At 30.4% G+C, this 24,955-nt stretch overlaps 1 protein-coding gene across 3 annotated transcripts in view; it reads right to left on the minus strand.

The window, feature by feature from the left end:
* Window positions 1–24,955, minus strand: part of LOC129963048 (limulus clotting factor C-like) — a 55,617-nt gene that overhangs the window by 8,048 nt on the left and 22,614 nt on the right. For all 3 annotated transcript variants that reach the window (XM_056077068.1, XM_056077069.1, XM_056077067.1), the window contains exons 6-15: window positions 23,380–23,556; window positions 18,532–18,738; window positions 17,746–17,815; window positions 14,374–14,571; window positions 12,752–12,822; window positions 9,903–10,070; window positions 7,613–7,798; window positions 6,092–6,280; window positions 3,835–3,952; window positions 1,433–1,656 (exon numbers count right to left, since the gene is read on the minus strand). In XM_056077068.1, the coding sequence (XP_055933043.1) occupies window positions 1,433–1,656; window positions 3,835–3,952; window positions 6,092–6,280; window positions 7,613–7,798; window positions 9,903–10,070; window positions 12,752–12,822; window positions 14,374–14,571; window positions 17,746–17,815; window positions 18,532–18,738; window positions 23,380–23,556 (1,608 nt within the window). The remainder of the gene's footprint in view (window positions 1–1,432; window positions 1,657–3,834; window positions 3,953–6,091; window positions 6,281–7,612; window positions 7,799–9,902; window positions 10,071–12,751; window positions 12,823–14,373; window positions 14,572–17,745; window positions 17,816–18,531; window positions 18,739–23,379; window positions 23,557–24,955) is intronic.

Raw genomic sequence — 24,955 nt, forward strand, 5'->3', positions numbered from 1 at the left:
TAATAATTTCAAAGAATATCTTATAACTTTAAACGAGTAATTTTTGTATATATATAAATTTTATTTATTTATTTATTGTATCTCGGGAACGGTTCTAACAATTTTGGACCAAATTTTATATTTAGGCAAGGTTTTGCTTTTTAAGTTTATCTATATAGGTGAATATAACGCGAAATTTTTTTATAACTAACTATTAGAATAAGTATATTCAACTTCCGCTTCGAAGCGGAGGCAATGCTGTATTGTGGTCAGAACAACATGAATGATGCGTGTGTTGCAGGTTCGAGTCGTCTTTTTTGCTTTATTTTTTTTACTCATGTATTTAAATTTAATATTTTTGCTTTTTTAAGTTTATCTAAATAGATTTTACACATAAAAGCATTTTTTATGACCATTAGAGGCTTTTTTTCAATCTGTGTTCATGCTGAAAATGTCATATAGCGCCATCTCGGACCCGATTTTATCATGACAAAACTAAGAGTAAGTTCAAAAAAATATATAAATAATAAGTAATGATAAATAAACTGTATCAAAATATAAATAATGATAGATAAACTGTATCAAAATATAAGTAATGATAGATTAACTGTATCAAAATATAAGTAATGATAGATTAACTGTATCAAAATATAAGTAATGATAGATTAACTGCAAAATGAATATTGTAATATAGCAAATTGTTCCGAATAACATGTTAAACTAAGTGCATTCATGATTTTTTAAAAATTTAAATTACCAGTTCATTTGTAGGTAAGATGGAAAAATATTCATTTGTAATTAGTTTGTGATACATATCTAAATATTTTCTCCGAAAAAAAATACGATTTAAAAAAAAAACTGGGTCTTTTAGATATTACTGTAAAAATTACAGTAATAAATAATGTAATTAATAAAAATTAGGATTTACAACTACAAAAGATGTATTGACTTATCTAAATCAAGAACCTCTTATTATTTTATCCTCAACGAATGATACAATTTAAGTTTCGATTTCTGGAGTAAGCAAACAAATGCTTTTAATATACTTAAATTTAGAATAATGAAAATATTAACATCTACTTTAATGCACTCTTGAATTTGTCACCAATATACGTAGTAACCCAAAAAACAAGCGAAATGGTACTTCAAGAACCCTATTTTCAGTATTATTTCCCAAATCAAACCTTGATTTTTAACTTTGATATTGGTATCTTTGGCGATATGAAAGAGAACATTAAAGTAGATTACAACCAGGATATATTTCTTCATATTTTCGAAAAAAAGCATACATCAGCAGTCATATCAATTCTCGTCTCTAAGTAACTGTTACCGATATGAAATGTAATTTTTTTAAAGAAAATATTATTCTTCAGTATACATTTATCTGGTCTGTAAAAAAAATGTAATAAAATAGGATAGAATAATATTATATTAAAAAAATGTTGCCACTGACCTGGTATACAGGTGGGTGGTCTTCCACTCCATTCTCCTTCGCCTTGGCAACGCCTAGTACGAGATCCTATTAATTTGTAATATCTGGATTCGCAATCATACATGGCACGTTCTCCTATTCTGTGCAGTCCCGGTGGCAGAGAGATTGTTTCTGGTTCCTTTGTTGTGGCAGGTGGTAAATTTTCAGGCAAGCTGGCTGATAATCCGACAGGAAGTCGAGCAGCTCTATGAAATTTTATTTATTTATTTTTATCGTACAATGAATAAATAAATACAAAAAATTGTTTGTATTATTTTTGTCAAAGTGAAAAGTACGTACACCACATCTGCATTAAAGCTGTAAAAAAGTCATAATAAGATTTAAAATAAATGAAGTATTATGTTTTCTTTTACTCAAAGTTTGCCTATTTAATGCAATTATTAAGTTGATGGTGATGATAATTTCTTTTCACTCATCTGATACCCCATAATAAAACAATAAATTAAATATCTTAGGAAAAAACCCGGTCTTCTACTGTAAACTCCTTGGTCTCATCATCAAATTTTTGTTTATTTACTTGCGCATTTGTATGACTTCAAAACGTTCAGTACGGCAAATATAGAGAAACATTTTCAGCTTTCAAAATAGTGTGAATTGGCATTGTTGTTATTAATATAATCACAAAATAGCATTTTTTAAAATAAAGATGACAATAAAAACATTTCATAATTGTTTGGATTGCAAATATCGCTAAAATAAGTCAAGATCGCTAGCATCGCAGGGCAGAAAAAAATTATTGTTTTTTACTTTCTAGTATACATATTCAAAATATAGTAATTGTGAAAAAATTCGAACACGAGATTTTGACGAATCTCCATGTTTTACATCTTTTCAGTTCGAAAAACACATTTTTGGGAAATGTCCATCTTTCTGTCTGTGACAAAGATAACTCAAAAATGCTCTGATCTAGACGGATGAAATTTGGTATTCGAATTTATACCATATATATAGATATCTTCCAAATATTGAGTTAAATCTGCTCAGAGGAAGTCTATCTGTCTGGTTTTTCGAATATAATTTAACACGATAACTACAAAACGAAGAGATCTAGATAGATAAAATTTGATACATAGAATTAATATTCATAGTCTAGACACCTATAAATTTTTTTGCCAAATCCAACAAAAGATCAATCGTCTGTCGGTCTGTACTTTTGTAAATATGTAAACGCGATAACACATAGACAAAATATATCAAATTTGGTATGTGATTTTGCGATTAAAAGTGTAGTTTTGCGTCAAACTGTTGTTTCAATCGGTTGGGAATAAGCACATCTAAAGCACAAATTCAGTTTTCGAATATTAACCGCATGACAGGACACACAGGATAGATTCAATAAAAATGCTAAATTCACGCCAAAAATTAATTTTCGTAACTATTATTCTCCAATGCTATGGAAGGCGTTCTCTGGGATGATTCTGTAATGTTTCAGCTTCTTCCTTGCTTGACTATGGTGACATTTCTTTTCCCACGCTCCATAATTAGCATCCAGGCAGCAGTATCAGCAATGGCGACGCCCTACTGCAGTGTAAGTGCTTCCAGAAGTGCCAGGTGGTCAGCCCCTTTAAAGTAAGGACATCTGGGAAATTAGTGCGAGTCCAGATAAGGGACCCCACCTGCATTGTATTTGAAACAGATGTAAACCTGCATTCTTTACATTGTGGAGGGTGGCTCCCCAACGGATTCCCACGGTCGACGGTAGACCGGTGAAGTTGTTGCTGAACGACTATTGGATAACCGGGAAAATGGTCCGATGTGAATGAGGGTGGGAACAGGATAAAAGTGCGAGGAGATTGGAAGAGAGAGGGAGAATTGTGGAGAAGGAGGCAGAGAGCGGATTGTCCGACGAGAATTCCACCCGAGAAGATTCAGTGGATCCCTGGAGCTACGACCTGTTTGCGAGAACGCTAAAGAGTCGGCTAGCTGTTTTCCTAGGGAGGTTTCTCCGAAAGAATTCGAGGAACCATCCTTGTTGTGTCGAATAAGAATCATTTAACCTAGAACTCATTTAACCTAGATGATGAACTGTAATTTTATAAAGCTGTAAATAAAGAATTTGATCATAACGCTACCTTTTATTGGATCGAGACTTTACAATTCCTTTATTAGAGAATATGTGAGAAAGTTTTAAGGAAAATACTGTTACTGGTTTTTTTTCCGTTTTTACCACCTTTTCTTTGACACGTAAAGATGCTTTTTGGTAATAACCATACTGAGTGACTAATAATAAATTCAAGTAATTCTGTTTCAGATAACATTGAAACAAGGAATAAATATTTACATAATTTATTGATTTAAACAGATTCCAAATTTTATAAAATATCAAACCAGAATAATAATAGACCAGATATATTGCAACTCACCTGCTTCCCATAATGCCTGCTGAATGAACTGCAGCTCTCTGCTGCGTCGGTGTCTTCAGTGGTGGTAGATATGTCACAAAACCTCCTATCGGAGTGGGTGGGTCTTCACATGCATTCACTGCATAAGAAAATGCATTTCTCAGAGTCTTACTAAGTCAGCAATTACATATTTGAAAGGATTAATAAATCATTGAAAATGTATGGAATTTCGATGCATGTTTTACGAATTTTTTAAATGCTTAGTCGTAATATTATCATCTTAATTGGGATTAAGTTAACTGGAAACACTAGAATAGCGCTACTTTTTATGGTTTGAATTTAAATTAAGCATCAAAATTGCTTAAACTATTATTTCAGAGGAAACGCAACATTTACTTGTAAATGTGATGTTGTATAGCATTCCAGCAATTATGTCATGTAAAGGTGAACTTTAAAATTGAAGCAACCATATTCTTTTCATTGTCATATTTTAAAATTACAGTAAATTAAATCATTATTTTGAAAGTTGTAGCTAGGCCATTTTATAGTAAAAGTGTAATTTATGTAAGTAATTTTTTGTAGTCTTATTTTTTATGTTTTTTTTTAAATAACATTCACTTTTCATTTGTGCATGACATTGTCTACAATGTCATTAACAAATTTTGAAGTTCTGAAAATTCCAGCTGAAGACTCGTATGTATTGAATTGTCAATTATGTATTTAAAATAATTACAAATAAAACAAGATAAGATTTCCTGGCAACAAACACTAGTCGAATTTTGTCAATTTTCTTTATTCAATTTGAAAATTCATCAGCCCTAATCATATCATCAATGGTTGCTTACTACATAACACTCCCAGTTTCCGACATAAATCTCAAAAATATTGCTTTATCTTTCATAAAAGCTCATGATTCTTAGATATATCATATATGAACATCTGTCCCGCCTTCCTCCAGTTTTGAGAAATACCTTAAAATGAAACTTTAACAGAATCTCTAATTAGAGTGATTTCACTTTCCAAACTTAGCCATATTCACTTAGAATGCTTCAAGTTTACTGCAGAAGTATAGTTTAAATTAAAACTTTCTCTTCAAGACCTAGTTCATAAAAGTTGATTGACATGACTAAATTAACATTTAATATGGTGAGCGAGCAGCCAGTTGCCAAAAGCGGCTAGTTTGTAATTGTTATAAATCATTATGGAAATTTGAAAATGGAAATCTTAGAATCCTATGAGATCATATGGGAATCTTAAAATGTTATTAAGTGCAGGGATTTTTTAATTCTTTTTAAATATTACTTTGCTGAAGTTAGAAAAGTATTATTGTGTTTTCGTTGTATTTTCCCGATATCTGATGCTATTCAATTAAATCTGGTTAGCTAAAAAGTAAAACAAACAAGTTGCTACTGTTGTAGTTGGTCAAAGAAGATATCAGAATACATAAATTGGTTTTGGCTAAATGCATAAATTTTATTTCCGTCAGCAAATAATTCAAAATATGCGAATCTATCTTTGCTTAATACGAAAAAAGCTTTGATCAATATTTAATTAAAATTAACTTAGAAGCAAAAATTTAGAACTGGTTTTAATAAGTATTATTGTTGTAATTTATGCATTTATTGTGAGTTTTTGATTAGATGAACACCATGAACATTACGAACTGAACAATAATCGACTGCTTCTTCACTGTAAATATGAATTTTTAATTCTGGCATCTTTTTTCCCTTCCAAATAGCGTACATGAATAATTAATTAGAATTTCTTTTATTCACTTTTAAGAATTTTTTTAAAGAATTTATATAAACATTGATTTTAAATACTCCCATTGAATTTGTATACCATGATGCATTTCTCTGTTAAGCAGTTGAAAACTGATAATTTTTCAGAATAAATAATCAATTTTCAAATTTTTTTCTAAAACTTTATTAAAAGTCTTTTCAAGTGTATCTAATTTGGGTATTTCTGCTTTATTCGGCAAGAAAATAATTAATTCCCAATAATATTTTTTATTTTCATGATTTTTATTTTCTAAAATTGTTCCAATTGATGTACTGAAATTTTCGTACTCATTTCTAGATATTGCCAAATTCTGTATAGTAAATTTTTCACATAATCATTGAAAATATAATATGGTTCTTTTATAAAATGAATTGAATTTTTATTAAAACACAAAACCTTTCATAAATATGCTTATGTTAGAATAAAGTGTACATTTTGATTTTAAATAAATTGAAATTTCAAAGTTAATGTATCCGAATTAAGTTTTTGCATTTACCTTTAACGCATGTGGGTTTCTGATCTGACCAAGTACCATTCTGCAGGCAAGATATCGATGCAGCACCTTTTAAGTAATGAAGTGATTTGCACGAGAATTCAACTGACGATCCAACAAAAAAAACATCCTCGATTTTTCCGATAGGTTTGGCCTCACCGTTAGTCAGAGTCCCTGGGTCTTCGCAGATGGCTGCAAGAGAGAAAGAAGATATGAGAATTTAAATATTATATCATTGGAATTGACTATCGATTATTCTTTTGAAGTTAAGAATAATCGATTATTTAGTTATCTTGATAATTTTTATGGCATGTTTGCAAAAAGTTTTAAGTAGTGTCAATTTCTGTATTTCTTCAATATTTAAGTTTTTTTTTTTTTTAATAATAAGTGTAAAACTTTTTAAAGATATTTGGTACAGGAATAGAAAAAATTCTTTATTTAGTAAAAAATTCGAAATTTCTTTTAGTTCTTTCTTTATTCGAAAATTTCTTTTAGTAATCTTGTGAAATTATTTTATTTCATCTTTTAGTCATTTTCCGGCGGTTTCTTATAGAACGCCGGAAATTGGCTCTATATTATTTATATTGTTACGGAACTTCCTCCACTTAGTCCGTAAAGTTAACTGGTTCGCTTGAAGTGGGTGCATGGTGCGAAACAATCAACAGGCCTCAATAATAAACAAGGAATTTTATTAACACGAAGTCACGAATACACAAACAACAAATACACAGCTGAGGTGTACAAAAGCAACACAGAACAAACAGCAGACCACAAGTAATAATCGGTAGCTAACAACAATCACAGCACACAAAGTGGCCAGCCAGAATTCAGCAGAAGGAAACGCCTGCAATTCTCCACTGTCTCCTCGCTTTAGCTGTATCCAGCTGCCGACACACTACTATACAGCTGGCTACTCCACACATGAGTCGATGCTGCTTCTATAATAAACTTCAGGATTCGGCACACAGATCATTTCACCAATCATTTGAGCTCCACTCAAAGCCTGCGCTTCGCCTGACTGATTCAACCAATTCTCTGTTGACTCGTTATGCGATTCTAAACTTCTCGACTTGCACTACCGCCCTTTTATAGTTCCCGGAGCCGGGTCGAGAAAGTTCTGGAACAATCAAGCATATCTCAGCTTCTATTGGCTCTATTGCCAAAATTCTTGAACATTCTAGAATTATCTATTTCGTCGCCAAAGTCACCAGATGGTTGCCAAGCCCTGGGATCACTGGTTCGGCAACCGACCACCATCCAATAGAGCTGATCTTAAAACGGTTTTTCCATTGATTGAACTAACCGTGCTGGGAAGCAACATTACAGATTTGTAACAATATATACACTATGCTGTTGGGATTAAAAATAAGTTAATAACAAAATCAGAAAAGAAAATTTCGTATGTAAATACGTTACAATGATCTGATGTGCACTCATAATAGCAAAAAAAAAAAGTTAAAATGTTTTTAAATCTTTAGAATAAACATCGCAATTTCAAATTCACAATATTAAAGCGAAACATACCTAATGAACTGGCTTGGGACTTTTTGACGCAAACATAGCTTAATATTTGATCGCATCTTTGGTCACTTGGCTTAAATTCTAGACCTTCTATGGACACACTTGGACACTCAGGATTTGTTTTAAAAACTTCTGTTGCATTATCCTCGGGAGCTTCAATATCCACTTCACCCCAAGCAGTACCGATATCTATTTAAAAAAATATATTATCTTAATATATAAAATATTTCAAGTGATTTTATAATACGTTCTTCGCACATTTTAAGTTAAAATTTCTAAGAACAATTCGGCATTTTTAAAATTTTGGTAATTTAAATTGAAAAGTTTCGAAAAATTCTCCAAAACTTTCTCGCATACACTCTAATAAACTTGTCATGCCAGAGAATATCTAGCATGGCATTGGAGGACAATAGTTACAAATATTAATTTTTGCCGGAAGTTTTTACTGAATCTATCGTGTAATCCTTGGGCTAATTTTTGGCGATAAATCCCTTGCATTCGACTAATAGAGTCTGAAAATCGAATTTGCGATTTAGATACGTTTTTTTTTTTTTTTTTTTTTTTTTTTTTCAATCGATTGAAACACAGATTTCACACAAAGCTGGGCTTGTAGTCACAAAATCCTTTGTCTAATTTTATATATTTAAGTTATTGCTTTTTTGAATTATCACGTTAACATGTTTTTGAAAATACAGACCGAAAGACAATCATTCTTTGGTTTGTTTTGACAGATGTCTACACTTTAGATGTTTAATCTGTGTACCGAATTTTATCTATCTATCTCATTTAATAACTCGACATGGGACTTCCTCTAAACATATTTTACACAAAATTTAAAAGAAATTTGCAAATTTGGTATAAAGACCGTATACCAAATTTCAATAGTCAAGCTCAAAAAGTTTTGTCAGAGACAGACATTTTCTAAAAATGTATTTTTCGAAATCAGGGAAGTTTAAAATGAGGAGATTCGTCAAAATCTTGAGTTCGAATGCTTTGACGATTGCTTTAATTCTTCTATGAATTTAGTATTTTTATTCTCACGTATCATGCGATTTCTAATGATTAATTTTTCAATAAACTCTTTGACATCATTATTTACTTACATAATAATATTTTTCTAGGAGCACAAAAAACGTGAATGCGTGCACTTGCACATACATTTGCAATTATGGAACAGCAGCATATCTTAACATTTTTGTTAAGAAGTATCTGGCTGTAAAATTCCATTCAAAATAAAAACAATACACACACGCGCGCGCGCGCGATTTTACGAAATTATGAGGGTTTTTTAAAAATAGCCTTCGTGTTGAATCGAAAGTGCGACATTTATCAAACTAAACTGAATAAAGCTTCTATTAAACAAGCCTATTTTGTCGCTCTTTTATAAATAGCATTCTGCATTAGAAAGAACAGTTATCCATTCCATCATTTAAAATGCCACTCAGATAGCTGAAAATTAGACCTGATGCATTTGACTTTTCATCTTTGTACAAGATAGCGTTTGGGAATGCGCTATTTTTCTAGAAAATACAAGGCAAAAACTTAATCCTAAGTAAGTATTCGAATAAACAATTAAAAAAAACCTAAATTACATGAACAGATAATTTAAAAATTAGCATCTAATCTTGTGCAATGCTAGTTTTCATATTACTTGTTGTAAAACTATTAAGTTGTTTCAAATATTAATATGTTTTTTGACAAGGTATTCCGTACGCCTAAATTTGAGAAGATAGAGACATAATTAGCATTTCAAATTAAAATACATTCTAAAGGTAATCATTCGATTGCCAACTTCATTGTAATTTTAACTCTTGAGCTTCACAAGTTATTATTTCCCTCCAGCGATCAAAACGAGATATCAGCAAATTCCTTTCTAAAAGTTCGAAATACTGTCTCGTGATCTTGGACGGCTCTCTGTATTCAGTTCATCTTGGCTTTGACAAAGAATTTTGATTAGATAAAAACTGAATTATTTCTTTAAAATTATGAAGAATAAAAATATTTAAAGAACTCCATGTTTGTTATTTCGAAAAATCTTTCACATACACAATCGTAATGATCTTGCATTTGGGGATTATTGCATAAGATACAGTACATATTTAAAAATCGTAATTTCTATAATCAGATTTTATATAAAAAAATCATCGTCAGTTTATATATCCTTTCGAAGATTCAACAAACTCTGAACTGAGTTCCACTTTATGTACACTTTTTTTTTTAGTCATTGGGAAACAAGATATATTGATAAAGTTTCTGATTACTATTTTTTCCGTTTTAAAATAAATAAATTTACTTTTTGAGGTCAACAGAGTCACCAAGCTGAGTCTGTCATCAGATGCCGAGGGCAACTCCATCTGATATCCCATATTTGAACAAACAGCTACTGCTTCTTTATAAGTACGCTTGTTGTTCGAAACGTAAACACAGACGTGAGCCAGTTTTTCTAATCCTTTCTCGCATTCTACAAAAGACACACAAGAAAGGCATTACTCCCTTATATAAGCAATGAAATCAAAATAATTATAATGTAATTATAAAATGTGATTGTCCAAAAAAAACTTTTTTCCATTAAATTTTTTTAAAAAAATCTGAAAGTTGTCATTACGTTCTTAAATAAAAAGATAAACATAAATAGAATATCATATGGATCAATTAACTGATATCATCTGCTCCATGCATCAAACATACAAAAAATTAAGTTTATGCATTATCTGTCAATTATCCAAAGTTTTCTAACGAGAGTATCAGCCTTCTAGAATAAATAATTTGATTAACTCTCATGACATTCGGAATAAAAGTAAATTGCAAGAACTAATCATGTTTTAATATCATTATTCAAACTCTCTGTGATTCACACAAGATAGAATTTGTTTATATCCAAGCCATCAGGAATCTGAAATGCAAATAATTCGGTATTTTGTTGAGATGATGCCTGTGTGGTTCCATAATTTTATATCATTCTCTTTTATTAACTGAATGTTCCCTCTAATTACGGCCTAATAATTAATTCCTAAATCGGAAGAGACAGCTACATGCTTCATTCGTAAACATATTTTGAATTTATTTGTGTCAATAGATGTACTATTGAGAAAATTATGAAAGTATTTATTATTAAATTTATGAACTATCTTCTAATCCTGTTAGTAATAATTAGTAAAACATTCTTCATATTGTAGCGTAGATGAAGTTACCGTAGATAAAGCTAGAATACTGTAGATAACTGAAGAATACCGTAGATAAAGTCGAAAATAGCACTCGCTAATCTTAACTCGAGACTTTATTCAAGGAACTAACATTACATCTGTTTTTATTCACAAGATGAAATGACTCAAATCTTCCAGATTTAGAAAGATAAAAATAACAAACGAGAAATAACAAGAAGTAAGTCAATAATAAAACAATTTTGAGGCAACTTGCCTGCAATCAGATACAAACTTGTGATCTGCCACTTTCACATCATAGCATTCTACCACTGAACCATTCTGTCCGAGCCAAGTAAGAACAAGTTTCGTTACAATATTCTAATATTTTAAACAAAAACAATTCCACTCCTATGTGATTAAAACTGACCAAGAAATGAATTTTTTTAATTTCATTATTTTAAGCCATTAAGAACAATCGCAAGCAAGTGTGGTTCATTGATTGATACAATCTTCTCTTGGCATCACGTAAAATTGTCTAGAATCGTCCAAAATACCGATACAAAAAATTTCATAACTGGGCTAATTTTAGCAGCAGAATAATGTTACTTATTTTATTAAAATTTTAGGATTTAAAAGATATTTTTCTAAATCTAAGTGATATAACTGGGGGTATGTATAAATTTAGGTTTCGTACTTTTTAAAAAAACCTCATCAATTGAATCAAACAGAATAAAATATAGTTATTTGTGTAATTTAAAATATTTTTCCAACAGGAAGTATATGTTTAACAGTTTAAAAGTCAGCTATTAGGCCTTAATTAAAGTGAACACCCTGCATATTAAAATCAAATATTTATCAGTATTTTTGCATCACAATATAAAATGCTTATGTAACCAGTGACATGGTCACCCCCAAAATTTCTTGTACACTTTTTTTTTTAATGTACTTGTGGATTATTAATTGTATGCAGTCGGTGAACAATAGTTACGAAAGAGCCAATCAGCATGAAATCTTTAGTAATTAATAATTGGGTTGCGGCCAATACATATGTGCCAGAAAACCGAATGTATGTTTTGGATGCTCTATTTCGAATGAATTAAAATTGGGCACAGAGAGACAATTGTAGTCACAAAATCACATACGAAATTTCACACATTTAATCATTGCTTTTTTTTAGTTATCTCGATGACATGCTTGTAAAAGTTCAGATCAAACTGATAAACGATCAACTCCATGATAGACTTAATTCCAAATTTTAAACATGTTTACACTTTAGATAAATCTGTGTACTAAGTTAAATAAAGCTGTGTACTAAGCTAAGTAAGTAATAGCTTTTAGTTCTTTTGTATACAGAGTATTAATTTAAATTCAGACAGCAGGATCGGCAAACGATCCGTCTAGCTAAAAACTTTTTTTCAATTATCATGTTCATAGACAGGTGAATTCAACCCCTTCCCTCCCCATCTAAAATAAAATCCAAAAGTGTGAGTTTCTAACTCAGGAAAGTTTGAAGCGTAAAAATTCGACAAAATCTCGAATTCGGAATTTTTTTTGTTGATTATAATACTTTCGCTTCGTATCCAAGAAGTAAAAAAAACTATATATCGATACAGTTTGTAGCATATTGTGATCGTTGGCACTGAGCGTGACGTCTTTCTGCCAAGGAGATGGTGTAACGTGAGTAAGGAGACACAGACCTCTTTTGATTTAGATAAAGCATTTGTTTCCAGAGAATTACACTCATTATTATATAAATAATTTTTCAAGTCTTAGCAAGAAATGACTCCTGCATTTTTGTTTGACACATAAGTCTGATTATAGCACAGATTTTGAAAAACACTGTAAACGATAAAATTATGGGCAATTACAAAATTAATATAAGGGTTAACATCCTGAATTATCTGTAAATGATTCTATGCCATAATCTTCAAGGAAATTTTAATAAGACTAACAAAATTATAAAGGACAAAAAAAAAAATGTATTTCTTTGAACACAAACCTTTAGTGTTTCCTGATCGGCTTATTGGAGGCAGTCTGTCAAAACGGAAACTTAAATCTCGTCCATCATAGCTGAAATATTTTCATGTCACTTAGTATAAAAAGGCATCCGAAATAAAATAAAATATCATTCTATAAAAAAATTTCTATGAAATATAATGGCATTTGCTCTGTCTCAGCAATTCTCACTTTTTGTTTTAAAGACGAGAAGTAATCTATTTTCTTAACGCCTTGGAATACATACTGAGTTTAACCTTGAAAGCTCAATGTTAATTATGCTCAAAATAAAGATTACTGATTGTGAAACATGGCATTCCAAAATATTAAGCAGACATTTTTGGAATGCTAAAATTTTTCAGTAAATATTTAGATAAATATTCAAGTCACATTTAACAAAATCATTTGAATATTCAACATGTAAAAATGTTAACATTTTGTATCAACCAGAGGGAATGGTTTCTGAAAAATCTTCTCGCACATTCCACCCACCCCTCAAAAAAGTATGTGCCTCGGGTGAGGCAGAGAACACCTTACATGAGATTGGTCATACAGTATTTACGAAATATTAACCTTTGGTGTGAATTATCATTTTTATTGAATCTATAGTATGATTCTAGACGAGTTTTTTGGTTTTTAATCCCTGGTATGCGGTTAATAGTAAATTGGATTTGTTCTTTAGACGCATTTTTTCCAACTAATTGAAACCAAAATTTAACAGAGAATTACAATTATAGTCACAAAATTACACACCAGTTAGCGTTTTTGAGTTATCGCAATGCTTTTGAAGGAATAGGCGGGAAGATGTTCAACCATTTGTTTGATTTGGTTCAAATTTTGATAGGAGTCAACAATATAGATGTTAAATCCGTGTAACGAATTTTATCCATCTAGCTGTCTTCCTTTTGTAGTTATCATGTTAGCTTATAATAGAACAACTGGGCAGATAGAATTACTCAAAATGAATTTTGCTCAAAATTTACGAATTTTGTATGAAGACCATATGTCAAATTTCATCCACGAAACTTGAAGAGGATCGATTAATCCATAATGTTATTTGTCATAATCTGACTCCATGTAAGGGTTTGGAAGCAATCACTCTTCGGTTATATCAAAAATATATCTTTATTAGACGACAATATCGCACGCTCTATCCCTCGGAGCTACTTTTGGCGCGCTTTCTCCGAGAGAATTAGAACGATCACGACAAACTCAAACTTTTAAAGTTATTTTTGTTACAGACAGATAGACCGATGGAGAGACAGACATTTTCCAAAAATGTGTTTTTCGAACGCAGGGAGATCTGAAACGTGGAGATTTATCAAAATCTTGAGATCGAATTTTTTGACAATTACATTACTTCCTCTATACTTCGCATATGAAGAAATAAAAATGGTTTATTATATTAGAAAGTTAACTTAATTTCTGATTCTACGAACTTAAAACCTCTATTTGATGTTTTCATTGTTATAAATCTTTTATGCAGTAAAAATATGATTCAGTGTCATATAAAATTTTAATGAATAAGAGAATTTCTAATAGTTTCTAATCAAGATAAAGAAAATTGTAGTTGTGAATTCATGACTAACGCAAAATGATTCATTTGAAGACAGCGCTGTTGCTTACCTTTCTGATTCGATATTGTTGGAATAACTTCCAGTGAAGTGGGAGTAGGGTCCATTATTGATTACAGCCACTTGACCCCCACTGTTCGTGATTTTAGCAGAATGAATGGCAGCTTGGCAAACGGACGAATTTTGTCGGTAGATGGAAGTTCCCCATACATTGAAATCTTCATCGACGCACTCAGGAGGGCAAATGATTCTGAAAATAAAAGCAAAATGTCATACTCAATCGAATGAATAAGATTTGGAAGTTGTAATATTTCACATATATATTGTACTTTAGTGTGGAACACAATGACACACACAAGAAGTAGAGCTAAACCAATTTATTAACTCAACTCAGAACACAGTGACTGACAGATCTTCTGCTTTTATACTAGCAGGGAAAGTTCCAGAATACTTCTCTGGAGACAGTAAAAAAAGTCCAGAACACTTATTTGGTAAACTAAAGAAAGGCCCAGAATCTTCTAGAACATGAAATAAAGGAAAACATAAAATCAAGGAATTATATATTTACACAGACTGCGAATCGCATTGTCTCTAGCGGGATTCAAACTTATGATATCCCTTGATTACTTATGATATCCCTTGACCAGTGTTATGACCATTCAGCCATGGAAAGTCGACTGCCTCTTTTCAATGCGGCAATATGAATTAAGTATCAGAAAATTTATAGCAATCCTTTTCTAAAAATATATATTTCATGAATAATTTCTTAAAGATTTAGTAGTTCATTTTATGCTCTCTTTATGAACGTGGGACTAGTAGTTGATTTCTAAACGTTAGAGATGAGTCTATCCTTTCATTCGGAAAAATAATTTAAGTCTACCAAGCATATTCATTTGATAAGTTTAGTAACATTTTCTTGGCGTTCAAACGTTTGAAACAAAAAAACTCCACACTTCTGCGACCAAAATTGAAGTTATGAAGCTTTGAATTTTATTATTTTAGATCAATCAACAATCATCTAGAGGAAATGCTGTACACTGACTAGGGGATCTTCCCTCTAAGCTGCGGTGGCCTGGTGGTAAGGTCTCGGCTTGTGAGCCGTAGGGTTTCAGGTTCGAGACCCGATTCCACCGAAGAACCGTCGTGTAAGGGGGTCTGTTGCACGTTAAATCCGTCATGCCAAACGTCCTCCCGCTGGTGTAGTGTGGTGTGGTTGCTAGCTCAGGTGTCGTCCTCGTCATCTGACCCCGGTTCAAAATTACGAGGTCTGTCCCAAAATAGCCCTAGTGTTGCTTTACGGGACGTTAATATAACTAAACTAAACTTGAAGCAGTCATGATCTAAAACAACCTTATTCTAATTTTCATAAGCTTTATTCGCAGAAGAATGGAACTGTTTTTATTTAAAATGTTAGTGTACCAATAATTACTAAATATGAACAATAGGGTTGAGGATTATATAAAATGTTCACAGTTGGTTTTTAGTAGTACATTTATTGACTCAAATATAAAATATAATTTTTTATAAAAGCTTATGTTTATCTTGGGCGATTTAAAAATTAAGCACTGTACCATGATTAGGGCGGACATTGTATGGTAAAAAATGATATGATTTATTTAAGTTATATTACATTAAGGTATCATTTTTAAAGCAGAACAATTGTTATGTTGAAATCTATCTTGTAATTATGTAATCAAAGAAAAGATAAAGAAATAAAAAGATACAAGAGATTTTTGAGTAGAGCTTGTGAATGATCAATAACCATATAAAACAAGTTACGCACTTCATTCTTCAAAAAAGTGTAACTCATCCTACATATGAAGATTAATTTCTTTGTTTTTATAGGCTCTTTGGCAAAGTCTTTTACAATACGATGGGGTTTACTGTAAAAGGTACGCTTATATTAAAAAGCATCCTATATTCTTTACACTTCAATAAATCAATTAATAAATCACAAGTGATAATAAGCCGGAGTGGTCTCTCCTCAACTTTCTCACATAGCTCTAATAAACTTGTCATGCAATAGAACACTCATATTACATTGGCTTGCAATAGTTACGAATTATTAGTTTTTGGCATGAATTTACTATTTTTACTGAATCTATCGTGTCATCCTTGGCAAGTTGTTTGGCGATTAATTCCTTGCTTAGGTTGATAGTATCCAAAAATCGAATTTGTGTTTTAGACACGTTTTCTCGACCGATTGACACAAAAATTTGATGCAAAACTGCGCTTGGAGTCACAAAGTCCCACCTCAAATTTAATATGTTTAAATCATTGTGTTTATGAATTATCGCTTTTACATGTTTCTGAAAGTACAGACCGACAAATAGTTAACCCGTAGTTGGATTTGGCTCAAAATTTGAGAGGTGTTCTAAACTATAGGTGTTAAATCTGTGAACTGAATTTTATCTATCAAGCTCTCTTTGTTTTGTAATTATAGTGTTAACTTATATTCGAACAACCAGGCAGACGAACTTCCTCTGAACAGATTTTACACAAATTTGACAAAAAAACCTTCAAATTTATTGCAAAGTCCTTATACCAAATTTCAACCGTCTAGCTCAAAGCGTTTTTGAATTATCATTATCACAGGCAGACAAATGGATACCTTCTAAAAATGTGTATTTCGAATTCAGGGAGGTCTAGAAAGTAAAGATTCGTCAAAATCTCGTGTTCGAATTTTTTTTTTTTTTTTTTTTTGACGATTACTTTACTTTTTTTCTACTGCGCATATGAGAAAATAAAAAAATGGGACATCAGAATCATCTCATATAATTACTGTAACGATAATGCCAATAATTATTTTTTGTGAAATAACTTTAATCATCAAAATTCTCTACTCTAAAATCTGTACTGAAAAAGCATCTCCAGAAAAAGAATGGGCCGCAGTGGCCTGGTGGTAAGGTCTCGACTTCGGAACCTGAGGGTTTCAGGTTCGTGACCCGATTCCACCGAAGAACCGTCGTGTAAGGGAGTCTGTTGCACGTTAAATCCGTCATGACCAAACGTCCTCCCGCTGGTGTGGAGAGGGGGGTGCCAGCTCAGGTGTCGTCCTCGTCATCTGACCGTGGTTCAAAATTGCGAGGTCCGTCCCAAAATAGCCCTAGTGTTGCTTCAAACGGGACGCTAATATAATCAAACCAAACCAGAAAAAGAATAAACAACAAATTTGGTCTTTTGAATATTTTGAAAAGAGCTGTACTCACCTTCAATTATAAAATTATATTTTGCAAATAATGAGATAGCAAAATAATAATCGATTTCATGTTTAAATAAACATGCATAAATAAATTTTAAAAAAAATATATGCGATCAAATTAGAATTGAAGTAAAAAAAATGTAGTTTTGCTTGGGTAAGAAAGATAACTCGACATATATTGTTTCCTACCTGATAGAAATAGATTATCTAAATCACTCTTACCTCACTGATACGCCTTCATTGTTTACAATTTCCGATCCTTTAGTATTACAGTTTGGAATCATTGTCGACACTAAAAAAAAATACGATTTTTAAATTGCTCAGTGTATACTTTTTAGGAATAATTCAGCGTAAAGTAAAAAAAAAAAAAAGAATAAGGAAGGAATGCAGCATAAAGTAAAATAAAGTTTTTAGTAAAAATTTCAGCTTTCAGAATAGTAAATAATGTAGCAATAATTTTTTATTCAAATAAAAATGCTTCTAATAATTTCTATGTCATACTTGATTTATCGTATTTCTTTCTTAAAATACTTTTATGTTTAGAAATTTACAAACAATATATAAATTCTGGGAGTGCTTAAATATTATTAATGCAACTTTTCTTATATTATTTTAAAATTATATTACATTATTGTCCTAAAATTCAAATCGATTTCCTTGTTTCATCAAATATTTAATTATCTTTTTTTTTTTCATCATTGAAAGTTTAAGAAGAAGGACTCTGCTTAATATCTGTGCAGTTAACAAAACGAATAAAAACGCGAAGTGATAATACTATGAAAGTTAGGAAACGGATGTGCCGAATATTTACTTTTTATCAGAGCTATGATGAAAGGTCCGTTTAAATTAATATAATATTTAATGATCCAATTTTTTAAAAAAATGGAAAAAGCTATGGATCTTCAAATTAGGTCAGAAAAACAATGTAATCTAACAAAAAAAATTCATCGAATTATATTTCTTAATGAATTTGATTTTATAGATTTAAAGAATTAAATTCCCGCCTACCTTTAATGCAAGATGGCAAACTGTCCGACCAAGTCCCGTCGTATAAGCAGAGTATGGTGTCAGTTCCAAGTTGTTCATAGCCAGGCTGGCATTTGTACTCGATGCGAGAATCCTGGATGAAATGACCGCCCAACCTCACGGCATCTGGAGGAATGATACGATCTGCAAATTGCACGTTTCCTGGATCCGGACACGAAGCCAGCTTTTCTGGAAAAAGAAAGGCATTTAGAAATAAAGATGTGCAATATCTCTACTAATAATAAAGGAGAATCTCTGTGTGTGTATTGATTCTCTACAAGCCAAATCGTAGATATAGATGTACCAAATTTGTTACAAATACAATTTGGAGTACGGAAATGTACAATTCAAAGAATTTAAAAAAAAAAAATGACATGAAGATATCAGCGATAATATTTGCAATAATATAGATTTGAAATAATATATAATATTCGTAATAAATATAATGTATAACAAGTTATGCATAGGAGATTTAATTTAAATTAAACACCACTAATGTCTTCGGTATATCCTCAAAGTCGTGAGCTGAAAACAGAATAAAATCTAAAACTGCTACTAGTTGTAATTTAATAATTAAATGTGGCATATAAATTGAAGTAGAAGTGTGGAGACTTCCATTAGGAGGGCTCATTTATATAATAAAATGAAGAGGTATTAAATTATTAAAATAATACAGCCTTATATATTTCATTGGAATGAAATATTACCAATATTCCCGACGGACAAACCAGCCGCCAAAGTCACTTAATTATAAAATAAATACGGCCATTGCTTTTCGTTTTATATCGAAATCACGTTAAAGGAATATTTTGTTGTATTGAGACAAAGTTATGAGAAAAAAATAAATAATATGCACTAGTTTATGTGTTTTGTGCAATATTCAAAATGAACCGTTTGATGTCAGAAACGAAAATATCGTTATACGGCGAATATGTCAAGTCGTTATTAAACTAGAAATTCATTGAAACATTTCCAATGGATGTAAATTATATACATTAAAATTCAATTAATAGAAATAATAATTAGTGAAAGCTTAACAGTTAATATCAAAAATTAAATCAGACAAAATCTAAAAATGTGTATTATTTCTGTATGATTGCTTGTGAGTTAGCTATTTAGAAAATTTATTTCAAGGTTCAACTAGACATTTTCTGTTGTCACAGAGCTTATGAATAAAACATCATGATGGATAAAAATGAAATTAGTTAAGCATAAATTGAGTAAAATTTGCATTTATTCTCTTTTTCAATAAAAAAGAATCACTCTTCAGTCTCCTCCAGTTCTTTAAAACTATATTTTCCCAAAAGGGTTGATATTAGAATTATTGTAAAGATTTAGCTGTTAGGATTACTTCAGATATTTTTTCAGTAACTCAGCTGCAAAACTCGTATCATCCATGATCTCTGAATTTTATAATATTAGAACAGCTCACTAATTCATTAAATGAAATAAAATAAAATGAATTTTTTATTTGATTTTTAATTCATTGTTTTATCATCCATGTTTTAAATTATTAGCCGCAAAAGATATTGTATCAATTATTGCCTTACTCTATTGCTGACATTGACTTGTCAGGCTACAGCTAAGCAGAGAAGGAGTGATTTCTCGTTATCTAATTAGCTAATATACTGTAATTCACAGGCAGATTAATATTATTAGATAATATTGTATGAATACAGATAGCTACGTAATCGGAATATATTTAACATGAAGCAGATGTATCCATGTTTCTCTGGATGAAAATACTTTGAAATAATATTTAATTTATTATATAATTTTAATATATTTTTATATAAAATATCATCATATACAATTTTTTTTTTTCGTCTAATATATTTCTTAAATTAAAATGAGAAATCAGCTTAACTAGCTGATTTTTAATAAAATTCCAAAAATTAATAATCGTTTCTGAATTATCAATAATTTTAAAATAATGGTATAAAGTTCTATTTACACTGCAAATAGTGACTCGGAATAAAATGATTTAAAAATATTCACAATTTTCGAAATACTTTCGAAATAGAATTAATTCGATTCCAAATACAAATAGTTTGAATTAATACGAATTAATTTGTAAATTCGTAATATTTCGTAAATAAATATTCGTAATATTTCATAATAAATATTCGCAATATTTCGTAATAAATATTCGTAAATATTTCATAATAAATATTAGTATATATTTCGTAATAAATATTCGTAAATATTTCATAATAAATATTCGTAAATATTTCATAATAAATATTCATAAATAAATTCGTAATATTTTCATTAATAGGAATGGAATACTTAACTTAAAGTGATCTTTTTTCTGTTTTTTTAAAAGCAGTTTTTAATTAATTGAAAATTACCTTATTAATTCTATGTGTATCAGCAAAAAAACTTTTAGCCGAGATTACACACTGAATAATATTTTTTTATTAGTAAATATTTAACTACTTGTCACAAATTAAACATTTAGCTGATTATCAGAAAACTTCCAATAAAATCTTTCTTATTCTTCATAGTATTTCTGAACAAATTTTGATTAAAATATATTCAGTAGCTTAAATTTTAATAGTATAAAATTATTTAAGTGTTTCAGTTATATTTTTACAGATTTATCATATTAATATCTTCATTTATTTGAATGAAAGGGTATGAAAAGTAATATTAATTTTTCATTATTTGATTATTATTTTACATAATGATATCGTAGCCAAAAACTTATTAAGTAAACTAGTTAATATTATTCAATTTTTTAAAAAATCGCCAGCAATGGTACTTTTAATTTAACTTCAGTAAAATATTTTTATTTGATCATTTAATGCGGGTAAAGGTTTCATCGTAAAAAAAACTTTCAATAATCTTGAAGAGATGAATAATTCATATAATATTATCTACATCCTGAGTTAATGCAAGGTCAAAAAATAATCATCGTGACGTTTGTGAAACATTGTGCTAACCTTGAGCTTTTGCAACGCTGATTTAATTCGCAGATTTTTCTTTCAAATAATAGGTTTAAGCTGAATGTTTACAAAATAATAAATGTTGGATCGGTGGAGTATTTAGATACTTCCATGCCCTCAGCAGTGCACATTATGATGCCACTCTTTTAATAAGACAGTCAATTTAATTTCACATTTCAGCACATTTTTAACATGCTAATGACTTATTTTATTAGCTTTGTGAATACGTATATGCTTTTATTTTCCTACCATGACTTCAGTTAGATACAATCGTGACCTATCATGATTTCAATTTTATACAATATTATTAAAGATAGTTCGGCATTTATAAATGTTTGTGGTGGAATGAAAATCATTATGATCCGTGCAGTGGAAGCAAGATCCAAGAATGAAAACCATTATGATCCAAGCAAACATCTGTATAGATGTTTTCGGGAACATTTCTTTAATGATTACATTTCACACAAAACAAACACAAAGACAAGACATGAACGCGCGCACCTCTCTAACAGAACAGCATCTCATCTCATTTACAATCGCAATGCACCATGGGATGCGTACCTAATCAGGCATCGCCACCTATTACCCAAATGAGAAGACAGAATAATCCAATTGCTACATATTCTTTTAACTAAGTGAACGTAAACAAACAAACAGAAACTTGACCAATTATACTTGACAAACTGTTAATATTATTCTATTATTTTATCATACATAGAATTTGTGCTTTTTACAATTTTATTTATTTTCGAACTGCGAAAATAGTATTTTTAAATCCGCCTACTTGCAAGCGGCCTTGGGCAGCTGTGTAGATTTCCTGATTGGAAATTATGTTTCATAGCAGGTAGTGTAGATGATTAGAAATTCTTTGTACCTTATTTTAATTCTACGAAATCTAAAGTTAGTTGATATTAAAAACAAAGGTGAAATCGAAATTAAATTAAAGGAAAATTACTCTAATAATATTAATTAAATTAAAAATAACTTTTTCATACAGAAACTCTTTCAAGATGTTTTCTAATTAAAAAATTACATAGTTTTCAAAAGAATAATAATTTATCAATTTTCAATTATTATAATAATCAATTTAATGTTTCTATTAATAATAAAGGAGAATGTATATTTGTGTATGTGTTTTTGTTCAACAGAACAGCCCATTTGATTTAAAGCTACTAAATTTGGCACAGATATATTTTAAAGAGTGAGAATGTACATCTAGGTGTTTTTCTTTGAAATTTTTATTAGAATTTTAAATAATTAAGAATAAAAGACTGATTTTGGTATTTTTCTATAGTAACCCTGAAAATATTGAAGCAAGAAACTGATTTTACACTTTTTGAATTTTTTATAAAAGTCTTTTTTTTTTATGATAGCAATTATATTATCGGGTAACATTTCCCTGAATTTTAACATTTTTTTAAAATATTTTTTATTTGGATAATTTTCAACAATAAATTTCATTGTTGCAATGGAATTCAGGTCTTTGTAGTTGTTTCCAAAATTAGAAAAAAGCTTAAACAAGTGATTTTCTTCAACTACTGAAAGCTGAGGAAGAAAGATTCTGCACATAATCTGTGCTTACATTAGGAACCAGAAAGTTGAAACGATGATTTTTAATGATACTATGACTTCACGGGATTCAGTTCTATTGGGAAGGTTCAAGTACTCACTTAATAAAATAGGTGTAAAACTAGCAAAATAACACAGGTTTAATCATATTTATCACAAAGTTATGAGTTCAGATATCGCATGAGGGTATCTGAGAGAAGGAAGTTATGCATAAAAGATTTTACTGAAACCGAATACAAATAATTTTCCCGGCGAAACAGATAGTCAGCAAAGGCAGTTAGTAAAAAAATGAAGGCGAAATAAAGAAGCTTACCACACAAAGGAAGTTCCCCACTCCAGTTTCCATCCTCCATGCAAGTCAGGGTTGGACTTCCAATAAGTCGATGGTGTAGGTTGCATGTAATGCTAGCTGTCACTCCAACCACTAATTCGTTTGTAGAAAATGTGAGTCGTCCATTAGCAGGAGCGCTCAGTAATGGACATTTTCGAACTGTATAAAAATATTTAAATATTCATTTTATTCGTCAAAAATATTTGCATTACAAACTAAAGTTAGTTTTTTAATGCACATTGCAAATAAATATTATAATATATATCTATATTAATGGCTAAATATTTACTATGTTTTTCAAATATTTTTTTAACTTGATCAAAATTTGCAAAAACAAACAAAAAAAAAGCCTATGCCTAATTGTTTATTTAAAGGGAATGCGTGGTTTAAAATATTCAGCTCATTATTTTACATTTATTAAAGTATATTTTAAACCAATTATATCACTTCTGCAATCATTTCTTAGAAGCATTTCTAAAATCACGCTTAAAGTTTGTGCTATATTTTACTAAATATATTTAAACCCAAATAATCTCAATTTCTTTAAGTAGCAACTCACAATTTTTTTCTAAATTTGAAATGTAGAATTGAATTTCGAAAGACATAAGTAATAAAATTTCCGCCATTAATCCTTATCCTCTCTCTTTCGAAAACTAGATTTTATTGATATAGTAATCAGGAGGTTAATATTAGTTCTGATATGGTCTCCGATAAAAGTCGAAGAATTCTTCAGATGTCGATTGACGACAATATCTATGACCATATAATTATGAAGCTGGTTTTTTCTTATAAGAAATTTAATACTCTCGTCGAAACTAATTTTAAACCTCTTGAGAACTTGGAAATTTTTTCAAGTTGGCAATCAGAATATTGTATTTTGGGAATGAGAACTAACCAATCAGCAAGAAAAAAAAATGATACTTAGAGACGCGTCACATTTTGAAAATAGATTTATTGCAGGAAGCAATTCCTCATTACTAAAAAGAAAATACTTTTATCAACAAAGAAGCAAATTCTTGCAACTGCTCCAACCTAATGGGAATTCAAGACATTCTCTCTGGTTGGATAACTGCATATTGATCTTACGAGAATGACCACCTTAAATCAGAGTGCAAAAAATAAAAGAAAATACGAAATGAAAGGTACTTACTATTACTTGATTACTATTTATTTGATACACTTGGAGATGTATCAAGTAAATAGTAATCTCCCTCCTTCTTATTGAAAGGAAAATAGTTTTAGCAATAAAAAAGCAAATTTATTGTTTAGATTCGGCTTGTAGCGGATCGTTATGAGCGAGGATAGAACATGGGACCTTGTGGTTCGCAGCCCAGTAAAATGACCACGATACAAAAGCAATTGCTTGGGTAGCCTAGCTGTTAACCGGCTTATAAGCTTTCACCACAGGCTTAATGCGAACTCAGAGAATTTTTTTTCCTGATTGGCAAAATAAGTATTGAGCTTATATGACCATCACCAATCAGTAAGCAAAAAAGGAATGATTATGGCACTTGGAAATGCCTCACATTTATAGAATAGCTTTAAGGCAAAGAATAAT

This window comes from Argiope bruennichi, chromosome 3 (assembly GCF_947563725.1).
Source record: "Argiope bruennichi chromosome 3, qqArgBrue1.1, whole genome shotgun sequence".
In the NCBI taxonomy this organism is placed as follows: domain Eukaryota; kingdom Metazoa; phylum Arthropoda; class Arachnida; order Araneae; family Araneidae; genus Argiope; species Argiope bruennichi.